This window comes from Pectinophora gossypiella, chromosome 23 (assembly GCF_024362695.1).
Source record: "Pectinophora gossypiella chromosome 23, ilPecGoss1.1, whole genome shotgun sequence".
Taxonomy (NCBI): Eukaryota; Metazoa; Arthropoda; class Insecta; order Lepidoptera; family Gelechiidae; genus Pectinophora; species Pectinophora gossypiella.
In genome coordinates, this window is record NC_065426.1 from 8,677,176 (window position 1) to 8,702,179 (window position 25,004).

The window sequence follows — 25,004 nt, forward strand, 5'->3', positions numbered from 1 at the left end:
AACTAATTTAAGACTTGTATTGTATAACTTTACAATATGTGTACTGTTGGTATACCTATCTAAATAAATAAATAAATAAATAAATAAATTAGGAGGTGTCTATAATCTACTATCTCAATCTATGTAGGCACATACGTCCCACTGCTGGGCACAGGCTTCCCCTCAATCAACCGGAGAGGGTATGGAGCATACTCCACCACGCTGCTCTGCTACGCCAAGACAGTACGACAAAACAATAGCCGTATAGACACCTCCTAATTATTATTTTTTTATACCCGTCATTTTCTTATCCGCCGAAAAGGAAAGGGACGGATGATTGACAGACAGCTGTTAATTTTAAAATGATTGAATGAATAACCTCATCGATATCACACCCCAGACACTTCATACAAACAACCCCGTTTTACACAGACACTACACATTGACGTTATCGTACACGCGCACCTGTGTGTGTGACGTCTGACACCATACGATTCAAGTCTAAACTATGTTCGAGGGTAGGGGGCGGGGTGAGGTAAACCTAGCTCAGACGCTGGTGGGGAGCGGAGAGTTGCCGTTCTATACGTAGTATTATTCTTTATTCTATGCTAATTTGCAATCCGATTGACGTGACCTATCAACTTAATTCTGTTGGATTATTGGCCAATATAACATTTTGGGCGGATCTTTTATCTGCATAAAATTGACGTGTGTTCCATAAAATTTATGCCTGTCAACGCATCCCTTTCCTTTTCGGCGGATAAGAAAGTGACAGGTATAACTTAAAATAAACTTAGACGGTGTGTACAGTCATGAGCAATATAATGTACCCTCTTTAGGACTCTGTCGCACTAACATATTCGACATTTAGTGAGACTTACAGTTCAATTTGTCAAAAAAGTTAATGTGACATGGTACCAAAGTGTATACATATTAATTCTCGTGACCGTACTGGAATCAGCACCAATATCTTCCTTCGGACTTTTTTTTTATTTTTGACGTGACTTATTGTAGATTTGCCGCAGATGGCATTAACTACGTACCTACAGACATCCTTCAACAATTAGAGCGCAGATTTCTCCGTCCATTCCCACACAGGCTTCATTAATACTAGAGCCATAATGACACGGCCAATTAACGGCGCAGTGACAGACAGACAATTCACACTACCCACGTTTCAGCAATGGCCGACGTCCGCCATATTTGTTTAATTATTTTAACATACATGCACGTTAAGCCGTTGGTCCCGGTTACTACTAACTTGCTGATTGATGTAAGTAAGTAGTAGTTTCATGAGTCATGTCAGGGGCCTTTGGCGGCTCAATAGTAACCCTGACACCAGGGTTGATGAGGTTGGTACTGCGCCTCACAACCCACACGATAGAAACACGAAAAATAATTAAATAATTTAAAAAATCACCAACATTTTTATGAATTTTCCGACAGGAAAATTTGACATCGTACCGAATACTGAGTGGATCGATAGCGATAAGCGCTAAATAAGGGAAATTGTTGACCGCGCCGGCGGGGTTAGTATCTTTTTTTACGCATGATAGTATTTCTTTAAATTCAGACACTACTGTTGATGAAGTCAGTCATTCGTCTATAATAATAAACAATATCATTTATAGCGGTAAACGCGCTCGGTCTGCGATTGTTGAAGTTAAGCAACTTTCGCAAAGGCCGGTCATAGGATGGGTGACCACAAAAAAAAAGTTTATATCTCGAGCTCCTCCGTGCTTCGGAAGGCACGTTAAGCCGTTGGTCCCGGCTGCATTAGCAGTCGTTAATAACCACCAATCCGCACTGGGCCCGCGTGTGGTTTAAGGCCCGATCTCCCTATCCATCCATAGGGAAGGCCCGTGCCACAGCAGTGGGGACATAAATGGACTGGCGATGATTATTATCATTTATTGATTATTATTATTATTTGATGAGTCAAGAGGGCTCGGACTAATGCAGCCCGAATGGCCACTGCGACCTAGTCAGATCTACTGTGGCCAAGACCCTATATATTTAAAACTCCTCCTCTAGACCGATCCGTTCGATTAGATCGAGCGTCTTTTTGGGAGGAAGCTCCATGACCTCCTGGGGATCCATTATGTGGCCCCGAAGGGTGCGGCTTCTACTGTGTATGAGAGCCTCACAGCTGCACAGCAGATGTGATGGCGTCTCATCTTCCTTTAAACATAATCTGCATAAAGGGGACTCGGTCAGCTCCATTATATTATGCAGGTGCTTGTTGAGTCTGCAATGCCCCGTGAGGGCCCTTATTAAGATTCTTCAATCAATCAATCAATCAATCCTTCCTGACCGTATTCGGCCACAGCGACTCAACAACTAATGAGAGCGTCGTTCGTGTGCTCTCAAGTGACTGACATATCCGATCTTAGCATTAAATGTACGACCGCATTCAATGCACGTCAGCACTCCTCCTAAATAATTATAATTTATGGCAGCCTGAGCTTCTGAAGTCTCTCCTTCTCGAAGTCAAACACCTTGGTGTTCACTGTACGCCTCCATAACGGCCGTTCACCTGCCTTCGGCGGCGGTTGCGGTGGTGCGGCCATGTCTCCCGGATGTCTGATGACAGAGTGACGAAGTGCATCTTCTATTCGGAACTTCAGAGTGGCAAGCGGAAACAAGGCGGCCAAATTCTGCGGTACAAAGATGTGCTTAAGCGTCACATGAAACAATGTGACGTAGACCCGTTAAGATTCTTACCTGCCCCCTAGTAAGAGTAAGGTCTGTCTCTCTAATCGTTTATTGAACATAGACTTAAAATTTTACAGTACTTAATAAAAATACAGACAACTTTGGTATGAACATTTGCGAGAGGCAGTTTATGGTCGACATACCAGCTATGGGTTTGACGAAAAGTAGATATATTGAAATAGATAACCGACCTGAATAATATTACTTCAACGTGTATGCAAATTTAATTGCACTTTATTTTATTTGCTTAGGCCTAAGTGTCTCCTACACACTTCCTTGTTGGAAAATCTTGCAATCTGTGCTGGGGTAGCTTGGGTTGTTTTTTTTATTTATTTTCAGTTTAATACATTTTCGAAGGAAAATCACACTTGATTTCTACGCTGAATCATGGTCTGAATCATCCCTCTAAGTTTTCGTTACGATGTAACTGACACCCTGTACACCAAACTATTTTTTATATAATGTTGTGTGTGTGTATCGGTGTATGTATAGGTACCTAAATAAATAAATAAATATACTGGTGCTAATTCCTGTAAACACCATGAAATTTTATTTAATTTTATTGTCATTTTCTTATCCGCCGAAAAGGAAAGGGACGGGTAATCGACAAGCATAAAATTTATGGAACACACGTCAATTTTAAGCACAAAAACAACCGTCTAAAAAATTACATTGGCCAATAACCCGACAGAATTAAGTTGACAGCACACGTCAAACGGTTTGCATACCAGCGAGATACCTTTTTAATTCGCCCGGGTTATTCATTCATTTACTCATTCTTCCTAAAATTAAGAGCCGTCAATCATCCGTCCTTTTCCTTTTCGGTGGATAAGACAATGACAGGTATAACTTAAAGTAAAATTAGGAGGTGTCTGCAGGAATCGGGGCCACTATAGAACTAAAATTATTGAAGATAAAACTAAACCTGGGCAGTATTACAGGAAGCATAATTTCTCTGTAATCGTTTAAGCAAATCTTTCAATATATAAAACCGGTGTCTCCCACACAAAGCTTGTCTGTCCGTCTGTCGACTGCCAATAATTATATGATTTATTGCACAGATACTAATAGAGCCTGTGGTACCCTGTTAAGTGGTTAGGTTGGGTTGGGTTAGATAACAACAGATTTTTATCTAGTGTTTAGTAAATAACAGCCTCTGTGGTCTAGTGGTTAGAGCGTTAGGCCCACGATCCGGAGGTCCTGGGTTGAAATCCCGCTGGGGACATATCATAAAAATTCGTGATCTCTAGTTTGGTTAGGTAATTACAGGCTGATCACCGGATTGTCCGAAAGTAAGATGATCCGTGCTTCGAAAGGCACGTCCCGTTTACTACTCACTGATATAAGTACGTAGCCACGTCAGTGGCTTTTGGCGGCTCAATAATAACCCTTACAACAGGGTTGATGAGGTTGGGAATCTATATAACAACCCATAGTGAGATAGGGGCTTAAGGACATCGCGTTAATTTATGCAAGTCACTCTAAACTCAAAATTGGTTTCATGTTATTTTCTGATGATTTGTGTTTCTGACTATCCCATTAAGGAACAGAGGCGTGGCATTATAAGCCTGTGGTAGGTAAAGATTTCGTCACAATATTAAATTTTGTGGGCAGTTAAACACAGAACAGTAATTTCGAAAGTTCATTTTAAGATAATAAAACGCGTATGTTCGTTTTAAATTGTAATTATTTTATATTAATATATTCATTATTGACAAATATACCTTCAAGACTCCCACGGCGTTGGAAAGTAGTTGTGTTGTATTAATTACTCTCAGTAATTAGAAAATTTTAATTACGTACCGTCCGGCAAAGGAAATATTCTTGCTTCAATCATCTTCTATCGTGTGGGTTGTTAGGTAGATAACCAACTCAGCAACCCTGGTGTCTAGGTTAAAAAAGCCCCTGACATGGCTCATGTAACGACTGTGGTCCTGGGTTCGAATCCCATCGGAGACACATCTTAAAATCACTTTATGATGCACTCTATACGCACGCACGCACGCACGCACGCACGCACGCACGCACGCACGCACGCACGCACGCACGCACGCACGCACGCACACACACACACACACACACACACACACACACACACACACACACACACACACCAATTAAATTTCTTAGTTTAAAACTTAAACATGTATACATATAGGTAACTAATGTTAAGACATCCGGGAAGTACATCTGGAGCACTGGTGATCCCGAAACACAGGCTCTGGCTTATCTCGGGCGCCAGTCTCCACTCGTACATACCCTTCAATTGTGCATTATTTTGTGAAACCCATTTATGTACATTGTGGAGAACAAATAAAAAGATCTTATTATTAATATGATGTCAAGTTTGGTTAGAACATTGCTGGCTGATCACCATATTGTCTGAAAGTAAGAACGGTGCTTCGGAGAGCACATTACTTGTTCCTTAACAAGCTCGTTTCAGCTTGACAAGGGCTGCGGGTTCAGGTTCTGTTTAAGTAAGATTTTTTCTATTTAAATTTCTCATTATAAGCATAGATAACTTTACCATCACCAGCCCATTAACGTCCCCACTGCTGGGGCACGGGCCTTCCCTATGGATGGATAGAGAGATCGGGCCTTAAACCACCACGCGGGCCCAGTGCGGATTGATGGTTATTAACGACTGCTAATGCAGCCGGAACCAACGGCTTAACGTGCCTTCCGAAGCACGGAGGAGCTCGAGATGAAAACTTTTTTTTGTGGTCACCCATCCTATGACCGGCCTATGCGAAAGTCGCTTAACTTCAACAATCGCAGCCCGAGCGCGTTTACCGCTGCGCCACCGAGCTCCTCGTAGATAACTTAATAGTTACCTACTACGTTAATAAAAGTAACATAAAACAGCTTATATACGTCCCATTGCTTTGCACAGGCCTCTCTCACTCAACCGGAGGGGGTATGGAGCATATTCCACCACGCTGCTCCAATGCTGGTTGGTGGAGGTGTAGGCCAGTAGTCCGGGGCCAACGGCTTAAAGTTCCGAAGCACGGAATCAATAAATACATACCCAGAAGCCCAGTGGTTGAGCGTTGTGCTCACGATCCGGGGGACCCGAGTTCGAATCCCGGTGGGGACAAATCACAAAAATCACTTTGTGATCCCGGTTAGGACATTACAGGCTGATCACCAGATTGTCCAAAAGTAAGATGATCCGTGCTTCGGAAGGCACGTTAAGCTGTTGGTTCCGGTTACTACTTGCTGATGTAAGTACGTAGTCGTTACATGAGTCATGTCAGGGGCCTATGACGCCTCAATAATAACCCTGACACCAGGGTTGATGGGGTCGATAATCCACCTCACTACCTACACGATAGAAGACATACATACATAAACACACGCCCGTAATCCCTAATGGGGTGGGCAGAGCCACAAGTAATCAAAGACAACTTGCAGCCACTGTTGATACGATGTCGTAAGCTGGATATGATGAACCTTATGGTGATAAGGGATCAGCCTATATATATAACATTAGTCCATCATGTTAGAGGACACAATCCCACGATACACGATACACACGATAGAAGAAAAAGAAGTATAATGTGCTTCTCAAAAACCAATAGGAATGATATTAAATTGAAATAGCCAGTGTTGTATGAGTTGTGTACCTGTTGAGTCCGACCCACGCTTGGCTTTGGACCCAATTAATTCTAGATTTATTGACCCAAGGGGCGCTTTGTTTATTTATTGGCCTGGTTATAAATGGGCGCCATAATTTGATGAAATTGTATAACAGATTAATAAATTCTCTAAACCGGCGTGCGTGTATGAAACGATTGATGAATGTGGAGGAAGCAAGAGAAGTGTGTCAGGATCGAAGCAAATGGCTATAGTCGCTGGCCTTTTTTTTTCGTTTTTAACCTGACTTGCTGTAGATTTGCCGCAGACGGCATTAACTACTTGGCCGGACAAATGCGGAGCGTAGGAAATAGGCGTGAGTTAATGTATGTATGTATTATTCAATTACATGCAATGCATGAACCACGAATGTTATCTCTATTGGGTTGGGTAGGCCCAAAAAGTAAGCAAAAAAAAAACAAAGAACTCATTCTGTTTCTCGAGCATGTCGTTAAAACCGACAAAGAGAATACCCTTTTATTACGACGGGTGTTGGCCGCTACTGTCGCTCTCGCATCGGACTGTACAGCCATTTTAAAAGCTGCCACAGAAACGCTGTTTGAATCATCTGATAAAGATGTAAAGGCCTGAGATGATGACAGGGTGTTAGTGACATATTAAGGAAAACTTTGAGGGACGATCCAGACCATGATTCTGATTTGATATCAAGTGGTTTCCGTCGCAAAAGTATGAAACTGAAAATAATTAACCTGACAGAGGGCAGCAGTAACTGTCAGTAATATTCAGTGGCGGAGGACAGGAGTCCTAGTACGGCTTTGTAATAGACTACTCTGGGCGCCATCCCACTCGCGTCAGAGTACTGCGGGGCGCAAGGCAAGAGGGAAACCACTGCCCTATTTTTCTATAAAAAGTAGCATGGAGAATGCTACACCGACAATAGCGATGCTCTTAAATTAGTGATGAGTATATTTATTTATTTAGGTACACATACACCAATACATATATAAAAAAACACAGCATTTTGGTATATAAGCTTGCCAATTACATGCGTTCACATTTACCGCAAATGGAAACAATGTAAATTAAATACTAAACGTGACTCTTTAATTAGTGATTATTATTGCCCGCGTGATGGTTTAAGGCCCGATCTCCCTATCCATCCACAGGGAAGGCCCGTGCCCCAGCAGTGGGGACGTTAATGGGCTGATGATGATTATTGCGTATGGCAGACAAAAATAAAATATCCTGCGTGGATCACATATCCAGCTTAAGCTCCCCTAACCAAGTCTCTGGCGCATCCGTCACACAATGCAACTCGGCTATGCCACCTGGGAACCGGTGCAGAGGGCACTCGTTCACTATGTGAGATATGGTTTGATCCGGGTGACCACATTTACAGTATGGCGATTCTTTTAAGCCCCATTTATGTAGATGATGGTTTGACTTTCCATGGTTGGTCCTACACCGGTTCAGTCGGATCCAGATTTTTTGTTCACCGGTTTTCTGAAATGGCTCACCGGACTGTTCCTTGCGAATCTCCCGGTGCTTTATCCTGCGATTACATCATGGATCCCCAAAACAGTCCTTTTCAGGACTCAACCACAAACAGCCCTTTTCGGGGCTCCCCTACTAATATCTGTCCTTTAATTAGTGATGATGAATCTTTACTGTTTGTTACTATTTTTTAATCTATTCCATCTCATATTTTTAATCACTGTCTTTATTTTTGTCGTTTGGCCTATCTTTACTATGAACACCATCTTATTCCACTTAGCACACACGTTTTATCTGACCCTGTAAGTAATAAGTACATATGTTACCCAAGGTTTAACTTATCTAACTTAGATAAATTAAATCATGAGACAGCGTGCTTAGAATTACGTTACATAATATATATAGGGTATTAATAATTCAATAACTTAAACTCATGTTAGTTGATAACTTGGTGTGAAATTGATTTAGTTTTAAATAAAATTTCAAGCATTTGCGCGCGACTTCATTCACGAGGGCTAAGTATTGTAACGTCTATTGTCCAATGGTTGTCAAATGTCGAACCCAGGACCTCCGGATCGTGAGCCCAACGCTCAACCACTGGACCACGGAGGTCGTTTTCGTATGAGTTATTTAGATCCACCAAAAACTAGGGATCACAAAGTGATTTTTGTGATATGTCCCCACCGGGAGTCGAACCCGGGACCGGGAATGTGACAATGGAAACTGCACTTAAATTAATAACTCATTGGTGCAACTCCGGTACCGGATTTCGAACCGGCTCATTAAGACCTTTACTTTTAAGAAACTACTTAAAACAATTTGTTTTATGACTTTAAAGGGTACTCATTTACCCATTTAGGAACCCTTTAAACAATCGTAAAATAAATTTTATGACAAAAATAAAAGATTAACCCAACATTCGGCCATGATTCAACTTGTGAAGGCTGTTTGGAAACAATTTTAGATAATTTTTAATTTGTTATTAAATTAAAATCAATGCTTCTTGACGATTAGATATGTGGGCTGCACCAGTGAAATAAAAAATTGGTGAATGAAAAAGGTTTTTATGATGTGAATTATTGTAGATTTGTCGCAGATGGCAGTAACTACTTGGCCGGACAAATGGGGAGCGCTGGCGCTGAGGGCTCTCACTCGGTACAAAATTTAAGACAACAGGCCTGAAGGTGCCCAGTTGGGCGCGAACCTCGGCACACGGCGTCGTCTGAGAGGAAGAATATTTGAAAGAATTAATCGACTTTAGTGGGTCGATAGCGATAAGCGCTCAATGAGGGAAATCGTTGACCACGCCGGCGGGGTCGGTATGAAGTGTTTGTTGTCGCGAGCTGATTGGCCGCCTCTATGGCTAAAACAATCGGGTCGACAGGATCGTATTGAACTAAAGTTTTAAGTTTTCTTTCTGTCTATCCCGAAAGTAGTACATTATGAAGTTATACAGTAACATACATACATACATAAACTCACGCCTATTTCCCGCCGGGGTAAGCAGAGACTATAGAATTCCATTTACTTCGATCCTGACACACTTCTCTTGCTTCCTCCACATTCATCAATCGCTTCATACACGCTCGCCGGTTCAGAGTAGACCGTATTAAACCTTTTCTAAGGACATCTCCAATTTGGTCAATGTAAGTCCTTCTCGGTCTTCCTCTGCCGGCCCTACCATCAACTTTCGCTTTATATACCGCTTTTGCAATTCTATTATCCTATTATACAATAAGTACAGTCATAAATAACCGGTAGCCAGTTTGTTATAAATAATAGTTGCAGTTACGACAATAATATCCCATCGTCATTAGTCATCATCATCATCATCAGCCGTACGACGCCCACTGCTGGGCATAGGCCTTCCCCAAGGATTTCCACGACGATCGGTCCCGCGCTGCCCGCATCCAACGGCTTCCCGCGACCTTCACCAGATCGTCGGTCCACCTTGTAGCGGGCCTACCCACTGAGCGTCGTCCGACACGTGGTCGCCATTCCAGAACCCTTCCGCCCCAGCGGCCATCGGTTCTCCTCGCTATGTGTCCTGCCCACTGCCACTTCAGCTTTGCAATTCTCCGAGCTATGTCGGTGACTTTAGTTCTCCTGCGGATCTCCTCATTTCTCATTTCATCGTCATTAGTAAACAAGGTTAAATTATTTCCGAAGATTTAAAAATAGTTTTAAAGTATTTCGAGTATTCAGTCTAATTAAATAGACCAAAAAGTTTTGTAAACTAAGGACAAAGGAGGTAGCAAGGTGGTCTTTGGTTTGGGGATATACGGAACCACATTCCTTTTAAAAATATTGCGCAATAGAGGTGGTTAGTGATGTATGTTAATCTGTTATTTATTTTATAGTTACATTGGCCACGATTTCTGCAGACAGCTCCTAATGTTATTTCAAGTTATACCCGTCATTTTCTTATCAACAAATAACAAATTACTCAACAGCTCTTAATTTTAGGAAGAATGAGTGTGAAGAATGAAGGCATCTCTGTGCGTGCTGTCAACATAATTCTGTCGGGTTATTGGTCAATGTAAAATTTTTAGACGGTTGTTTTAGATTTCGGCTTAAAATTGACGTGTGTTCCATTTTTATGCTTGACGATTACCCGTCCCTTTCCTTTTCGGTGGAAAACAAAATGACAGATATAACTTAAAATAAAATTAGATGGTGTTTACAGGAATTAGCACCAATATTTATTTATTTTATTCAGGCAACTAAAGCCCATACAATATAATATATCTTAACCTAAGAATACATACAATATTATTATTGTAATTTAAATATTAAACATATTTAGGGAATATATCGTCTTCGCCTCCCTAAAGCGTGATTCATCTTATATCACGCTCAATTTGTAACAGTTACAAATTAACCTAGTAAAATAATAGTTACATCCCTTCCCATCAAAAACATAGTCTAGAGCCCACAATATATTATCATTAGTCGATATATTCCAAATAATCGTGGCCTATTAGCATACCTTCCCTGATTTACGAGCACCGTGTTTCTGAACGCATGTTGGTCTGTCGAGACGGCTTGGGATACAGGGATGTTGTTAGGAAGTTTTGGCCTAGGGCCAAGAATTTTCTACGACGGCTGTTCCATTATAATGTGGCCCTGGAACCCTAGTTTAGGACCCCGAATTTTAATATGGCAATCCTATAGCTTTTAATAGGACATTACTGGTTGATCACCAGATTGTCCGAAAGTAAGACGATCCGCGCTTCGGAAGGCACGTCAAGTCGTTGGTCCCGGTTACTACTTACTGATGAGTACGTAGTCGTTACATGAGTCATGTCAGGGGCCGTTAGCGGCTCAATAGTAACTCTGACACCAATGTTGATGAGGTTGGTAATCCACCTCACAACCCACACGATAGAGGAAGCTTTTCCCTTAATTTTATGGCCTCATTTCTCCTACATCCCTCTCTGTGTTACAGATATGTAGTAATGTAGTACCATGTAATAGCCAACAAATTATATTCTCTTGTCAAACGCATCGATATGATAATTTGGAAAGTTCTTACACGTTTTATTAGACATAATACTGTTGTAATAACATTAATTTGTTTAAGTATAACTAATGAATCGTATGAAGGAGATTATTTGTTTTATTAAGTAGGTTTAAGTATTAGTTTTAATGGGAAAAGATTGCTGAAGAAAATAAATAATACTTATTCCTTCTATGTCGGATTTAAGGTTATGTATACGTTTTTAAAACAAGATTCACACTTGCATTGGAAATGAAAAAAATACCTTTAGATAGTGTAAGTACGGTCACGAGTACTAATATGTATACACTGTGAAACCCTGTCACATTAACTTTTTTGACAAATTAGAACGTAAGTTTCATAATCAGAAACATGCGTAACTTCGTCACGTCCAACTAGGCGTTTCTTATCTTATCTTATCCAGCCTAAAGTGTCCCACTGCTGGGCAAAGGCCTCCCTCCATTTCTTCCAGGACTCTCTCTCCAGTGCTTCCTCCGGCCAGCCTTCCAAGAAAGCATCCAAGTCGTCGCGCCATCTCCGCCTCGGTCTGCCGCGCCTGCGTCTGTCTCTATTCGGAGACTAACTAGGCGTTTAAGTCTCATTAAATGTCAAATATGACAGTGCGACGGGTTCTAAAGTACATGATTATTGCTCATGACTACAATGCGCGTGAGTGTATGAATTCATGTGCACTTTTTACTAAACGTCAAAACACGAAATAACTATGGAATTTGTTGGGAATCTGTATGAAAAAGCAACCTGTGATATCATAGAAAAACGTGACAAAACACACTTATTACTATTACATCTTTCTTTATTAAAATTCATAAATAAGTTAAAATTAAATAGAAAAAAGAAAACGTTTTTGTCACTTTTACATCTGTTTATTTAGTAATCAGAATTTCATAATTTATCTTTTGTCTAGGATACTACTTTTATGTGTGCTTTCTTCATTTTTTTTTCGATTCTGCTCCGCACCACCCAAATTCCCTGGTAGTTGCGGCTTCCGAGTACATTCCGCTTAGGGACGGTACTGAAAAGTATCGGCGTCCGAAGGACGTAATATACGATCCCGACGACCCGATTAGTCTAGCCATAGAGGCAGCCAATCAGCTCGCGACACCAAACACTTCAGGGCCCCGATACCGACCCCGCCGGCGTGGTCGACGATTTCCCTCATTCAGCGCTTATCGCTATCGACCCACTAGGGTCGATTATTTCTTTCAAATATTTTTCCTCTCAGACGACGCCCTGAGCCGAGGTTCGCGCCCAACTGGGTACCCTCAGGCCTGTTGTCTTAAACGTTGTACCGGGTGAGAGCCTTCAGCGCTCCCCATTTGTCCGACCAAGTAGTTAATGCCATCTGCGGCAAATCTACAATAAGTCACGTCAAAAAAAAAAATTCTTCATTTTCGTAACTGTGACATTTTCAACAATAAATACAGTCAAATTAGATGACCCTAATTGACCATAACGGATGATATCAGTCGTAAAACCAACAGCATTTTGTATGGTTATTGTATGGTGTTGTATGGGACAGACAAAGCCATTCACTATATACAGCCCGCAGACCGTGTCGCATTGTCCGTCTGTCCATCCGGTAGTGTGTCATTATCACGGTAATCATACACTAGAATATTGAGTTTCGTTTTTTTTTTTAGGTCTGGGTGCTGGAATTTTGGGCGTTTTCAAATTTTATTCAAAAAAGTTTTTATTCAGTATGTAACATACTTAGTTACACTTTGAATAGTAATTTTTTACATTTTTTTTATTTATTTACTTACCTATTTAAAATCCATATACAGGGTGTTATAATTACATGACTTTCATACATTACGACACTGAAACTCGTAAAGGGTTTAATTAAAGTGTGTCAAACATACCGAAACATAACGAACGTCCCATCCTCCTAAACTGCGGCTTAACGTGCCTTCCGAAGCACGGATCATCTTACTTTCGGACAATCTGGTGATCAGCCTGTAATGTCCTAACCAGATTAGAGACCACAAAGTAATTTTTGTGATATGTCCCCACCGGGAATCGAACCCGGGACCTTCGGATCGTGAGCCCAACGCTCAACCACTGGACCACGGAGGTCGTTAAGTTCGGTAGTTACATCCTACATAAGGACAATTCTATCCAATTGGCTATTGTCTACAAAGTAAATTCTATAAATGACGCAGAAACGTAGATAGGGTCTCAAATAACATGATATCAATGTTAAAACGATAATTTAAAGATTTTATGCTACATAAACTCAACTTAAACGGTCCTGAAGACATCATAGTTGCTTTAAAAGTCCAATATAAAATGCAAGCCTAAGTTAATGTGCAAAATCCATTAAAACATTGAATAATTTGCATATAATTACATTACTTAAGTTAATAAACACCTTATTTGTACAGCGTATAAAGTAGGTATTTGTATCAACATATATACGTATATATGTCGTGGTCAGATCGTAAAATTGATAATTTCATGATTTGTTCGACCATTTCATGAAATCGACATATTTCATGAAATAGCCAACTTAAGTTGACCATATCGTTGAAACGTCAATTGTCGATTAATTTCTTAGGTTCAAAATTATATTCCTATTCGATATGGAAAATTGTACATTTACATTGATTCATCGATTATAATATCAATCAAGTTTTAAATATAATCGACACTACCACCACTACCGGTGGATACATAACATAACATACATAAATAGCCTATACACGTCCCACTGCTGGGCACAGGCTTCCCCTCAATCAACCGGAGGGGTATGGAGCATACTCCACCACGGTGCTCCACTGCGGGTTGGTGGAGGTATTTTTACGGCTAATAGCCGGGACCAACGGCTTAACGTGCTCTCCGAAGCACGGAATCTATTTTTTCAGACAATCAGGTGATTCAAGCCTGTAAAGTCCTTACCAAACAAAGGACAGTCTCACAAAGTGATTTCGACTATGTCCCCATCGGGAATCGAACCGGTGGATAATGTTACTAATTTTACGATATGACTGCCAACGTTTGGCCATATCATAATAAATAATAGTTAGTTAGTTAATCGTGCATTTAGTTGCTCATATCGTAAAAAGGGACGCTGTCGTAATCACTTTGTGACACTGTCCTTTGTTTGGGGGCTTGCTGGCTTGAGTCACCTGGTTTTCCGAAAAAGTAGGATGATTCCGTCTTTCGGAAGGCACGTTAAGCCTTTGGTCCCGGCTATTTGCCGTAAAAAATACCTCCACAAACTCGCAGTGGATTAGCGTGTAGGAAGGAGTATGCTCCGTACCCCCTCCGGATGATTGAGAGTAGGCCTGTGCCCAGCAGTGGGATGTATATAGGCTGTTTATGTTATGTTAGTCGGTACAGTCATGAGCAATATAATGCACCCACTTTAGGACTCTGTCGCACTAACATATTTGACATTTAGTGAGACTTACAGTTCAGTTTGTCAAAAAAGTTAATGTGACATGGTACCAAAGTGTATGCATATTAGTGCTCGTAACCTTACATCTCTAATAATAACTAATAACAAAAGTTCACAAAAATCTTTTAATCAAAAAGTTAGGTCATAAAAAGAGCTAATTCGGAGAGCTTTCGGCTTACGCCATGCGGCTTAAAACGAAGCCGAACTCTTCCTAGAAGGAGTGGTAATAAAATGTATCTGCAAATTGAGTGGTGTTCAGAGTTGAGAGTTTATGGCCATTTATTTATGGTAATTTAGACACCTTTGGTAATTTAACGACCTTTAACGAGATTTCTTAAGCCAAGTTTACAGGGTGTTAGTGACATCGTAACGAAAACTTTGAGGGGACAATCATTTAGGCCTGTGCTGGATTCGAACCTGCGACCTCAAAATGAGAGGCAAGCGTTCAACCAACTGCGTTACCATGTTATGTTATAATCATCATCATCAGCCCATTAACGTCCCCACTGCTGGGGCACGGGCCTTCCCTATGGATGGATAGGGAGATCGGGCCTTAAACCATCACGCGGGCCCAGTGCAGATTGATGGTTATTAACGACTGCTAATGCAGCCGGGACCAACGGCTTAACGTGCCTTCCGAAGCGCGGAGGAGCTCGAGATGAAAACTTTTTTTTTGTGGTCACCCATCCTATGACCGGCCTTTGCAAAAGTTGCTTTACTTCAACAATCGCAGACCGAGTGCGTTAACCGCTTCGCCACCGAGCTCCTATGTTATAATAATCCCATGAAATTACCATAAGAAAAAACACTAAGATCTTCAATCTATTGAAGCGTCGTGTAACTATTGAAGTCATAGCCGATAATCTTATGATAAATGTCTATATTCTAGACACAATCTCATGGGGTTTAATAGATAGTTCCGTGGTTGATAGTTGATCGTAATACCATGAATTATGGGATCGGTTTTACACTGTAATCATTGGTAAATGGTACTAACTCAATTATTGGGATTTCTCTTTAGGATTATGTATTATGTTAGACGTTTACTGGGTTTTGAATTGGAGAAAGTATTAGGTTAATGTTGATGGTTAACCGCAGTAGAGCGGTTTGGTGGTGTATGCGACATAGTAAGTTAGGCCGGGTTTCCACTGACGCGGAGATAAGCGGAGAAGAGCGGAGATGTGCGGATTTGGCCAATCACAGCGTTCGAGAGAGCGAAAAACGAAGACGCTCTGTCACTCTCTCACGGTGATTGGTCGATTCCTGCACATCTCCGCTGCTCTCAGCCCAGCTCCGCGTTATCACACGAGTTAGGCGATCGACCGCGCGGTGAGGTGGTGCTTGCGAGTTAAGAATCGACGGTTTACGATACGGAGGTCAGCAATATTGCTTTTTTAAATGAATTAGATTGACAGCAGCACAGAGATACAGTTCATCGCCTACCGTGAAAGAGACGATATTATATATCTCTTTTGCACTTACGATAAACAGAATGAATTTGTTTGTTGTTGCCTTTTTAAATTATTTTTTTTAATCCCTAAAGCCAATAAAAGATCTAGGTGAAATGATTCATCATTTCGTTTTATTTTTCAATTGAAATTGAAAAATAAAGACGTGAAAATTTTGGTGTTTTTTTCCATACTTTTGCGACGGGAAATTCCACTTGATATCAACTCAAATCGTGGCCTGAGCCATCCCTTAAAGTTTTCGTTACGATGTCACTAACACCCTGTGTAGTTTTTGAGAATAGTCTTTCATGCAGCCTACGACCTAGACAATCTGAGACTAACCCAGTAATTCTCTCTAGCATTTAACTTAAGTATTACGTTAATTCATGTCGTGACCATACGAGTACTTTGCTGTCAGTCAGTCAGTTTAAATGAACAGAAACTGACGCGGACGTCGCTTCGGACTTAACGCAAGTGTTAACGTTTGCTGTTTGAAGTTAAGTACTTACTTCAATTTTTTTCTCCCGTCTGGGTTGTAAGGTCAATTACCTTTTTTTTTTGACGTGACTTATTGTAGATTTGCCGCAGATGGCATTAACTACTTGGCTGGACAAAAGGGGAGCGCTGAAGGCTCTCACCTGGTACAACGTTTAAGACAACAGGCCTGAGGGTGCCCAGTTGGGCGCGAACATCGGTTCAGGTCGTCGACTGAGAGGAAAAATATTTAAAAGAATTAATCGACCCTAGTGTAAATCATCGACCACGCCGGTGGGGACGGTATCGGGGTCCTGAAGTGGTTGGTGTCGCGAGCTGATTGGCTGCCTCTATGGCCAAAAAAAGAACACCCTCCCACACACCCTCGAACATACACACCCAGTGATGGTAGAGCATCATGTTTGAGTCGAAATATTTCAAAAATAGAAATCGCTAAGGAGTAGTGGGGAGGTCTCGATCACGTGTTAGCTAGCAAACGGTAAGAAAAAGATATTTGAATGGAGTGTCCGGTGTGTGCCGATGATGAAGCACCTAATATAGCAACGAGCAATAAAATAATGGGATGTTAAACCTCCATAATAAAAACCAAAAGAGGCAATATGCAATTTTCTTGTGACAAATAACTCTACCCACCTCTGAAGGCATTGTGACATAAGTTTATGTGACTTATCTACAAAGCTCTATTTATTTATATATTTATTAAGTATTAATACATCATATATATAAAACATTAACAACTAAGATAATTACTAAAATTAATACTTATATGTATTGTGTAGTACACACTAGAATTAATTTTATAATATGGCAACACCGCATTCTAATCTTTCTTCTACCCTTTGAACATCATGGCGATGGGTGGGGCTTTTTGGCGGGAAACGGGAACGGGACAGTTGCTTTCTTCATTGAATAATCTAAATAATTAATACGAAGTGGTGTTTTGTGGTTAATGATCGCATTAAGTTAGTCGGAAGACATTCGCGAGTGTTATTATATCGGAGTATTCAATAAACAAAGTGTATCTGCCTATTTTCGCGTCGTGCCAGGAAGCCGCTTCATTACTCGAAAGTTTATGCGGACTTTTGAGTTAATTCGTTTGGGGTTCGGAGTAGGAGTCTACTCCGAAGGTGGGGGCTTAGGTTTCATCATCATCACCTTTCATCAATTCATTAATCATCAAGAAAAAAATACGTAAGACATGGCCGTATGGGCATAGTTCCCTTTGCCTTACCCTTCGGAGAAAACCAAAACAAAAAGAAAAATGGCGATGGGTGTTGCTTTTTCCACCTTTTGTTAAATTTAAATTAATACAGTCCATTTCTAATGAGTAGTAATGAGTGATTTATTTACAGTTTTAATTATTTTTATAAATATGTGACAAGTAATAGTAATGAAATACATTAGTCAGTAATTCACTTAATTTTCAATAATAAAATTTACGTCCTTGGAATGTTGGAGATACCAATTTAGTGGTAACGCGGTGGTAACACTTACGTCATTAAAGGGCTAACAATGGCGGCTTCTCATAGGATTGAGCATACCTGGTCTTCTTATACCATGGTTAGGACATAACAGGCTGAATCGATGTATTTTTTTCGTTATTTTGTACTTTATAACATAAGGCATAAACAAAAATAAACAAAAACATTCCGATATCAAAAACATAAACAAGCGGCAAAGAAAGCGGGTACACAGATATGTCTGCCCGTAGAAAATTATGAATCTACCTACTCCACTATCGTATCGTATCTTATCTCATCAGTCATCTCGTGATCATGGCACTTGCAACAGTGTCGAAATATCGGCAGTCTCATATCCCCATTTTAAACGCGGTAAGAACCCGTTATTATGTGTTTTAATTGCAAAAATAAACAGTTGCGTTTTCACATATTTCCTCATTAACTTACCTATATAAACCAAAACGTAAACTTTTACGTAAATCACAATATCGTTTACGGAATCGCTCTGAAGTGGGCGTGGTTGTTAGGTTCGAAATTCAAAATGATGGGCCGTCATAATGACTGTTATGTGCAAGCCAATTTGAATCTAAATGCTTCATGTTTACGTATAGTTTCCTGCTTCACCGATAGTTATTTCAAGGAAGACGATTTCACACTAGTGATGCGATGTGATTGTGTCTTTTGGTATTTTTTGGGAAAGCTTTTACCTATTTTTTTTTCTAAATTATTATAAATATAGTTAAATATTCGTGGAAAAAATTCTTAGAATAGGATTGTAGAATAAAACAAAAAGACTTTCAATAAGTGTTCTGAAATACATACATAACATACATAAATAGCCTATACATATACGTCCCACTGCTGGGCACAGGCCTCCTCTTAATCAACCGGAGAGGGTATGGAGCATACTCCACCACGCTGCTCCACTGCGGGTTGGTGGAGGTGTTTTTACGGCTAATAGCCGGGACCAACGGCTTAACGTGCCCTCCGAAGCATGGAATCAATTTACTTTTTCGGACAATCAGGTGATTCAAGCCTGAAAAGTCCTTACCAAACAAAGGACAGTCTCACAAAGTGATTTCGACAATGTCCCCATCGGGAATCGAACCCGGACCTCCAGATCGTGAGCCTAACGCTCTTACCACTAGACCACGGAGGCTGTTCTGAAATAATCCTAAAATAAACGATTTGCGTTACGAAAATTTATAATTAATTTATTATTGTTAGTACAAATGTCAAAATTAGAAATATATTATAAAAAAACTTAGTCATTAAATAACGCGCCCCTGACTGTTTCCGGTTGTAAGGTGCCCATAACGCTCGCCGCATTACCGCGCTGAATAGCGAGGGCCAACGCCAACCTTTGCCTCAAGAACGAACCCGAGTGGGAGTCACCCGTTTTTCCCTGAACCTGAGATCTGAGGATTCTGGTGTCTGCCCCCAGCTACCAAAGGAAAGGAAATAAATATTATTTATAAACCAATACCAGGGTTGGTGAGGGCGGTTGTCGACCTTACAACCCATACGAAAAGAAGATGAAGAATGTCGGTAAAAATCATCATCATCATCTCCCTAGCGTTATCCTGTTTTCATAGGATCCGCTGATCGGTGCGGTTTTTTACAGAAGCGACTGCCTGTCTGACCTTCCAACCCAAGAAGGAAAAAAGTTATGTGGGTTTCCTCACGATGTTTTCCTTCACCGCTGAGCACGTGATAATCATGTAATATAGTTATATCTTGTTTTTGTTGTTCACTTGATTGTGCATGCTTTGACTACTTGTGATTGAGCTAGCTCTTAATCTTTTGCTTATTGTTTGTAACTTTGCATGTGCAGAGTGTGGCTTGTAAGTTGTCCATAATGAAAAAAATAAAATAAAAAAAAGTAAAATGTTTTTCGTCTGGGTAAACTACAGCGTGGCATCACTAGCGAGTGTCGTTTCGGTTACGGAGTCCGTTGAAAGGATTGGCAGTAATGATGGGTTGTTTGAACCAAGAATGATGCCCTCTGATGTTTACTATGGTTCAGTACCAGGTTGGCCAATTTGTGACCAACTCCATGCTAGGAATCAGTTGGTAGTTTCTTGTGCAATACATACCGTGCCGTTCTCGGGGACGTTCCCAGAGTGGGAATGGGAACATTCTCTCTGAACTCTTTAACAGTAAGGACCAATATTATATTGTACAGACATGACTGACATGAGCAATATAATGTACCCACTTTAGGACTCTGTCGCACTAACATATTTGACATTTAGTGAGACTTACAGTTCAATTTGTCAAAAAAGTTGATGTGACATGGTACCAAAGTGTATGCATATTAATGCTCGTGACCGTAGTATTACATTATATTAATTATACTATTATATTAATTATCCATGATACAAACTTGCGAAGTCGAATGCAGTGATTTAGAATCTGAGCCGAGATTCGAACTGGAGAATGCAATCCCGACTCGAGATCGCAAAATCCCGTAATTGTCGGGATATCGTTTAGTTCGTAAAAAAATGAAAAGTTAGGATGGCTGAAACGATGAAAACTGTATGTTTGTGATAGTGATGTTAAATTAAAACATTTTTTTTAAAAAGAAAACAAAAACCTTTAATCATTAATATTACTAACTAAGTAATTAAGTTTTCTTTGGAAATACACCTTAATACACCTTATTATTATTGAAGGAAAGAGAGGAAGGGGAAGACCAAGAAGAGCTTACATGGAACAGATTAAAGAAAAGCTTAACGTCGTGTCTTATAGGGAAGTCAAGGAATTGGCCTTTGATAGACTGGAATGGAAAATGCTACACCGACAAGAGCGTGGCTCTTAAATTGATGATGATGACACCTTATTCACCATGTTTGACGCAAATAAAGTTTCTAATCTGTTCTAATCAGCATGATCAAAACAAAAAGGAGATCCACCCAAGGACTCAAGGAGATTCGCCCAATCCCGACAATCTCGAGTCTCGACGGATCTCGTCATATTATGTTTCGGGATTGATCCCGAAAATTAGACGAGATCTCGCGAGATCGGGATTCCATTCCCTAATTCGAATTCGTGACTCTACGATGGAAACCATGCGTTCTCCGAGCCGAATATACGATCATTATGCATAGCTAGGCACAAATTCTGATCATAAATACTCTAATAATATGATTTACTTAATAATACATAAAAACTCAATTCACGTTCAAAACACGTTATAATATAAACATCTTTTATGTTCTCAATACCTTAACAAGATGTTGTTTCTACAAAAAATATAATTGGGCTGCTCACTGTGTGTATCGAGTCCCTAATGTTCAATAACGAATGCGTTTACGTTACGTTCGCGCTTTTATTAGGGAGACTGTGGTTCCGTAGTATATTAGATTTAATCTAAAGTATTTTTTGCAATGTTAAGTTTTGATTGCCTTATTCAAACTCAAATTAAAAATATTTATTTCGGAAACTAGTCCTTACTATGTCAGTAACAGAAACCTTAACCTAGTATTAGTAACAGATTCAAAAGACAACAACTTAAAAATACATGGCACAAGCCCGAATCACCGATGCCGCGTGGAGTTTATGGTTTGCTTCCAATATTTTTTCATATTTCTATCTATCTATCTATTCAGCCTGTATCCATCCACTGCTGGGTATAGGCCTCCTCTCTTTCACGCCATCCTTTCCGGTCCTGTGCAAGTCTCATCCATTGCTTTCCGGTGTACCTCACAATGTCATCCGACCACCGGGCTGGTGGTCTGCCTCGATATCGCATACCATCCCTTCATGTTTTTTTTTTGTATGTACTTTTTCATGTCTATTGTTACGAAATAATATTACTTATTTTTTACGTTCTTCATATCTAATGTATTTCCATGCATTGGCTTAAATCAGGTTAGGTTTAATAAAATAAAACTAATTACAGTAAAGATAAATATTTGAGCAAAGATTGTAATTACCTACTAGGTTTATATCAAGTGCCATGTATTTTTTTTCTGATTAAACAAGTAAGTATTGCTGTAATACGTACAATATCATAAGTTGAGTAGAATTTTTGTAGTTACTTAATGGCGTTTAAAAAGGCCATATTGAAATTATTCATTTATAAAACCAAGATTGCCATTTGACGTTAAGTGACATTGCGAATTTACTTTTATATGTACGAAAATGTCTAATTACAATATCGCTTTTTGAATGAAATGCTTCAAAGTAACCTTTTTAGTCCCCCGATCCCTAAAACCCACATCAAATAACCTCTTAACTGATTCCGTGCTCCGTAAAAAACCATTTGCTCCCAAACGCGCGCGTAAACGTTAGTCTCCTTTTACAGATAATACGTTAACAAGTACATTTCTATTCATGTCTCATTCGCCGTTAAAAAGCAAAATGGTTGGTCTTTTTTTAGAAAATTGGTATTGTATATGGATTTATTGGGCGTAATTGCAGGGTTTTGCTTTATTAAGGGGATATTTTTTGTTATAATTCGATCTTATTGTCATTTTTTCGTCAATCTTATGTTGACGACGTAATAAGACATCATGAAATATAGTATAAATTGCGTATTTAGGGTTCCGTAACAGGAAGGTTTGTTTGTTTTTTTCTGAGGTCGGACCACTGTGCAGTGTCTACGTAATAAGATTTTGCAGACAAGTTATTTAAATAATTATTAGTTTGTATCTAAAGTATTTACAATTTTAATTAAGTTTTGGTGGGCGACATTTTGATTTTATTTTTTCTGGACCAAAAATGACGGGGAAGAATACCGGGTGGGCGTGAGGTAGGTAATTGCTATTTGCTTTATTGCTAATAAGGCCAATTTTCAAAATAATTTCTCCGAATTTTATACTGCTTATAAAAAAAAAACTTCTTCCACGATTTATAACGTAAAAGTTATGTTGTAAATTTTTATGGCCGATTATTTTGTCGGTGGCGCGGCCATTTTTGATGCAAATTCAATATTAGCTCGAATTTGTATGGAAATCAGAGCGATTTGGTATCCAGTCAAATCAATTACTGAAAATTGGATACATCGTCTAACTAAAATCCGTGGTAACCCAGTTCGGGGAATAAGTGACTTACGTTGTAGTCTTACAGCCAAGTAATCTTCTTCTTATCGTGTGGGTTGTGAGGTGGAATACCAGCCTCATCAACCCTGGTGTCAGGATTATCATTGAGTCGCCAAAGGCCCCTGACATGACTCATGTAACGACTACATACTCACATAAGTAGTAACCGGGACCAACGGCTTAATGTGCCTTCTGAGGCACGGACGATCCTACTTTCGGACAATAAGGTGATCAGCTTGTAATGTCCTAACCAAACAAAAATAGGGCTCATAAAGTGATTTTTGTGATATGTTCCCACCGGGTTACATGAGCCATGTTTTTGACGGCTATTGAGCCACTAAAGGCCCCTGACATGTTATTATTGAATAACCCTGGTGTCAAGAAGAAGACTTCACTTATTGTAGGTTTGCCTGAGATAGCATTTACCACTTGGTCGAACTAATGGCGACATCTCATCACTCTGTAAGCAAAGACAAAAAAGCACGTCCAACTTTCTCCCAAACAACCTTTATAACCAGAAAAGGCAACCGAAACCAATCAAAAATTGAACTTTATCCAAAATAAGACCCCACTTAAATTACGTAACAAAATTTAAAAAAAAAAACTCAACATAATGAGACTCACCTGACGCACAGTAGTACAATTAAGAGGACGAGCAAAAAATTCCCGTTTTTGTGTTTTGTCCCGGTATTTGCCGCGCGTACCACAGTGCCCGCGCGACGCACGCATCCCAACATTGTTTTCACATCCTAATCGCTTTAGATTTTTATCTTTTAAAACACATTTTCACTGTCACTTTTTTGACTGGCGTCGTCGGTTGTCGGCCCACTGTGCTGTTTGTCACCTGCAAATAAAGATATTCATTGATTATTTTGGTGTTTGTTACATATATTTATGTACCAGTATACATAAAAAATATATACCCTACCCTATAGTAAGCTACTTCTTGTTCTATCGTGTGGGTGTGAGGTGGATTATCAACCCCATCAACCCTGGTGTCAGGGTTATTATTGAGCCGCCATAGGCCCCTCACATGACTCATTTTTCTATGTGGGCTTTTTAACCCGCCTGTGGGACGAATACATAAACCTTTATAACGTCCCACTGCTGGGCACAGGTCTCCCCTCAATCAACCGGAAGGGGTATGGAGCATACTCCACCACGCTGCTCCACTGCGGGTTGGTGGAGGTGATTTTTACGGCTAATAGCCGGGACCAACGGCTTAACGTGCCCTCCGAAGCACGGAATCATGTTACTTTTTCGGACAATCAGGTGATTCAAGCCTGAGAGGTCCTTACCAAACAAAGGACAGTCTTACAAAGTGATTTCGACAATGTCTCCAACGGGAATCGAATCCAGATCGTGAGCCTAACGCTCTAACCACTCGACCACTGGGGCTGTGGGACGTATATACGGTGTTTATATGAGTAAGTACGGTGACGTATAGACGTATATACGGTGTTTATATGTGAAGAGCTCGGTGGCGCAGCGGTAAACGCGCTCGGTCTGCGATTGTTGAAGTAAAGCAACTTTCGCAAAGGCCGGTCATAGGATGGGTGACCACAAAAAAAAGTTTTTCATCTCGAGCTCCTCCGTGCTTCGGAAGGCACGTTAAGCCGTTGGTCCCGGCTGCATTAGCAGTCGTTAAAAACCATCAATCCGCACTGGGCCCGCGTGGTGGTTTAAGGCCCGATCTCCCTATCTATCCATAGGGAAGGCCCGTGCCCCAGCAGTGGGGACGTTAATGGGCTGATGATGATGATGTGTAAGTGTTACAGAATAAATATTCTGAAGTTTCTCGCCTCGTTTCTAAGAGAAATGTCGTTAGTATTAGCTTCTTTATCTAATTGT

At 40.3% G+C, this 25,004-nt stretch overlaps 1 protein-coding gene across 4 annotated transcripts in view; it reads right to left on the reverse strand.

Moving 5' to 3' along the window:
• Positions 1 to 25,004, reverse strand: part of LOC126377577 (protein Wnt-7b-like) — an 82,591-nt gene that overhangs the window by 25,550 nt on the left and 32,037 nt on the right. For all 4 annotated transcript variants that reach the window (XM_050025385.1, XM_050025383.1, XM_050025384.1 and 1 more), the window contains exon 2: positions 23,778 to 23,997. In XM_050025385.1, coding sequence (XP_049881342.1) covers positions 23,778 to 23,890 — 113 coding nt within the window. In that variant the 5' untranslated portion in view covers positions 23,891 to 23,997. The remainder of the gene's footprint in view (positions 1 to 23,777; positions 23,998 to 25,004) is intronic.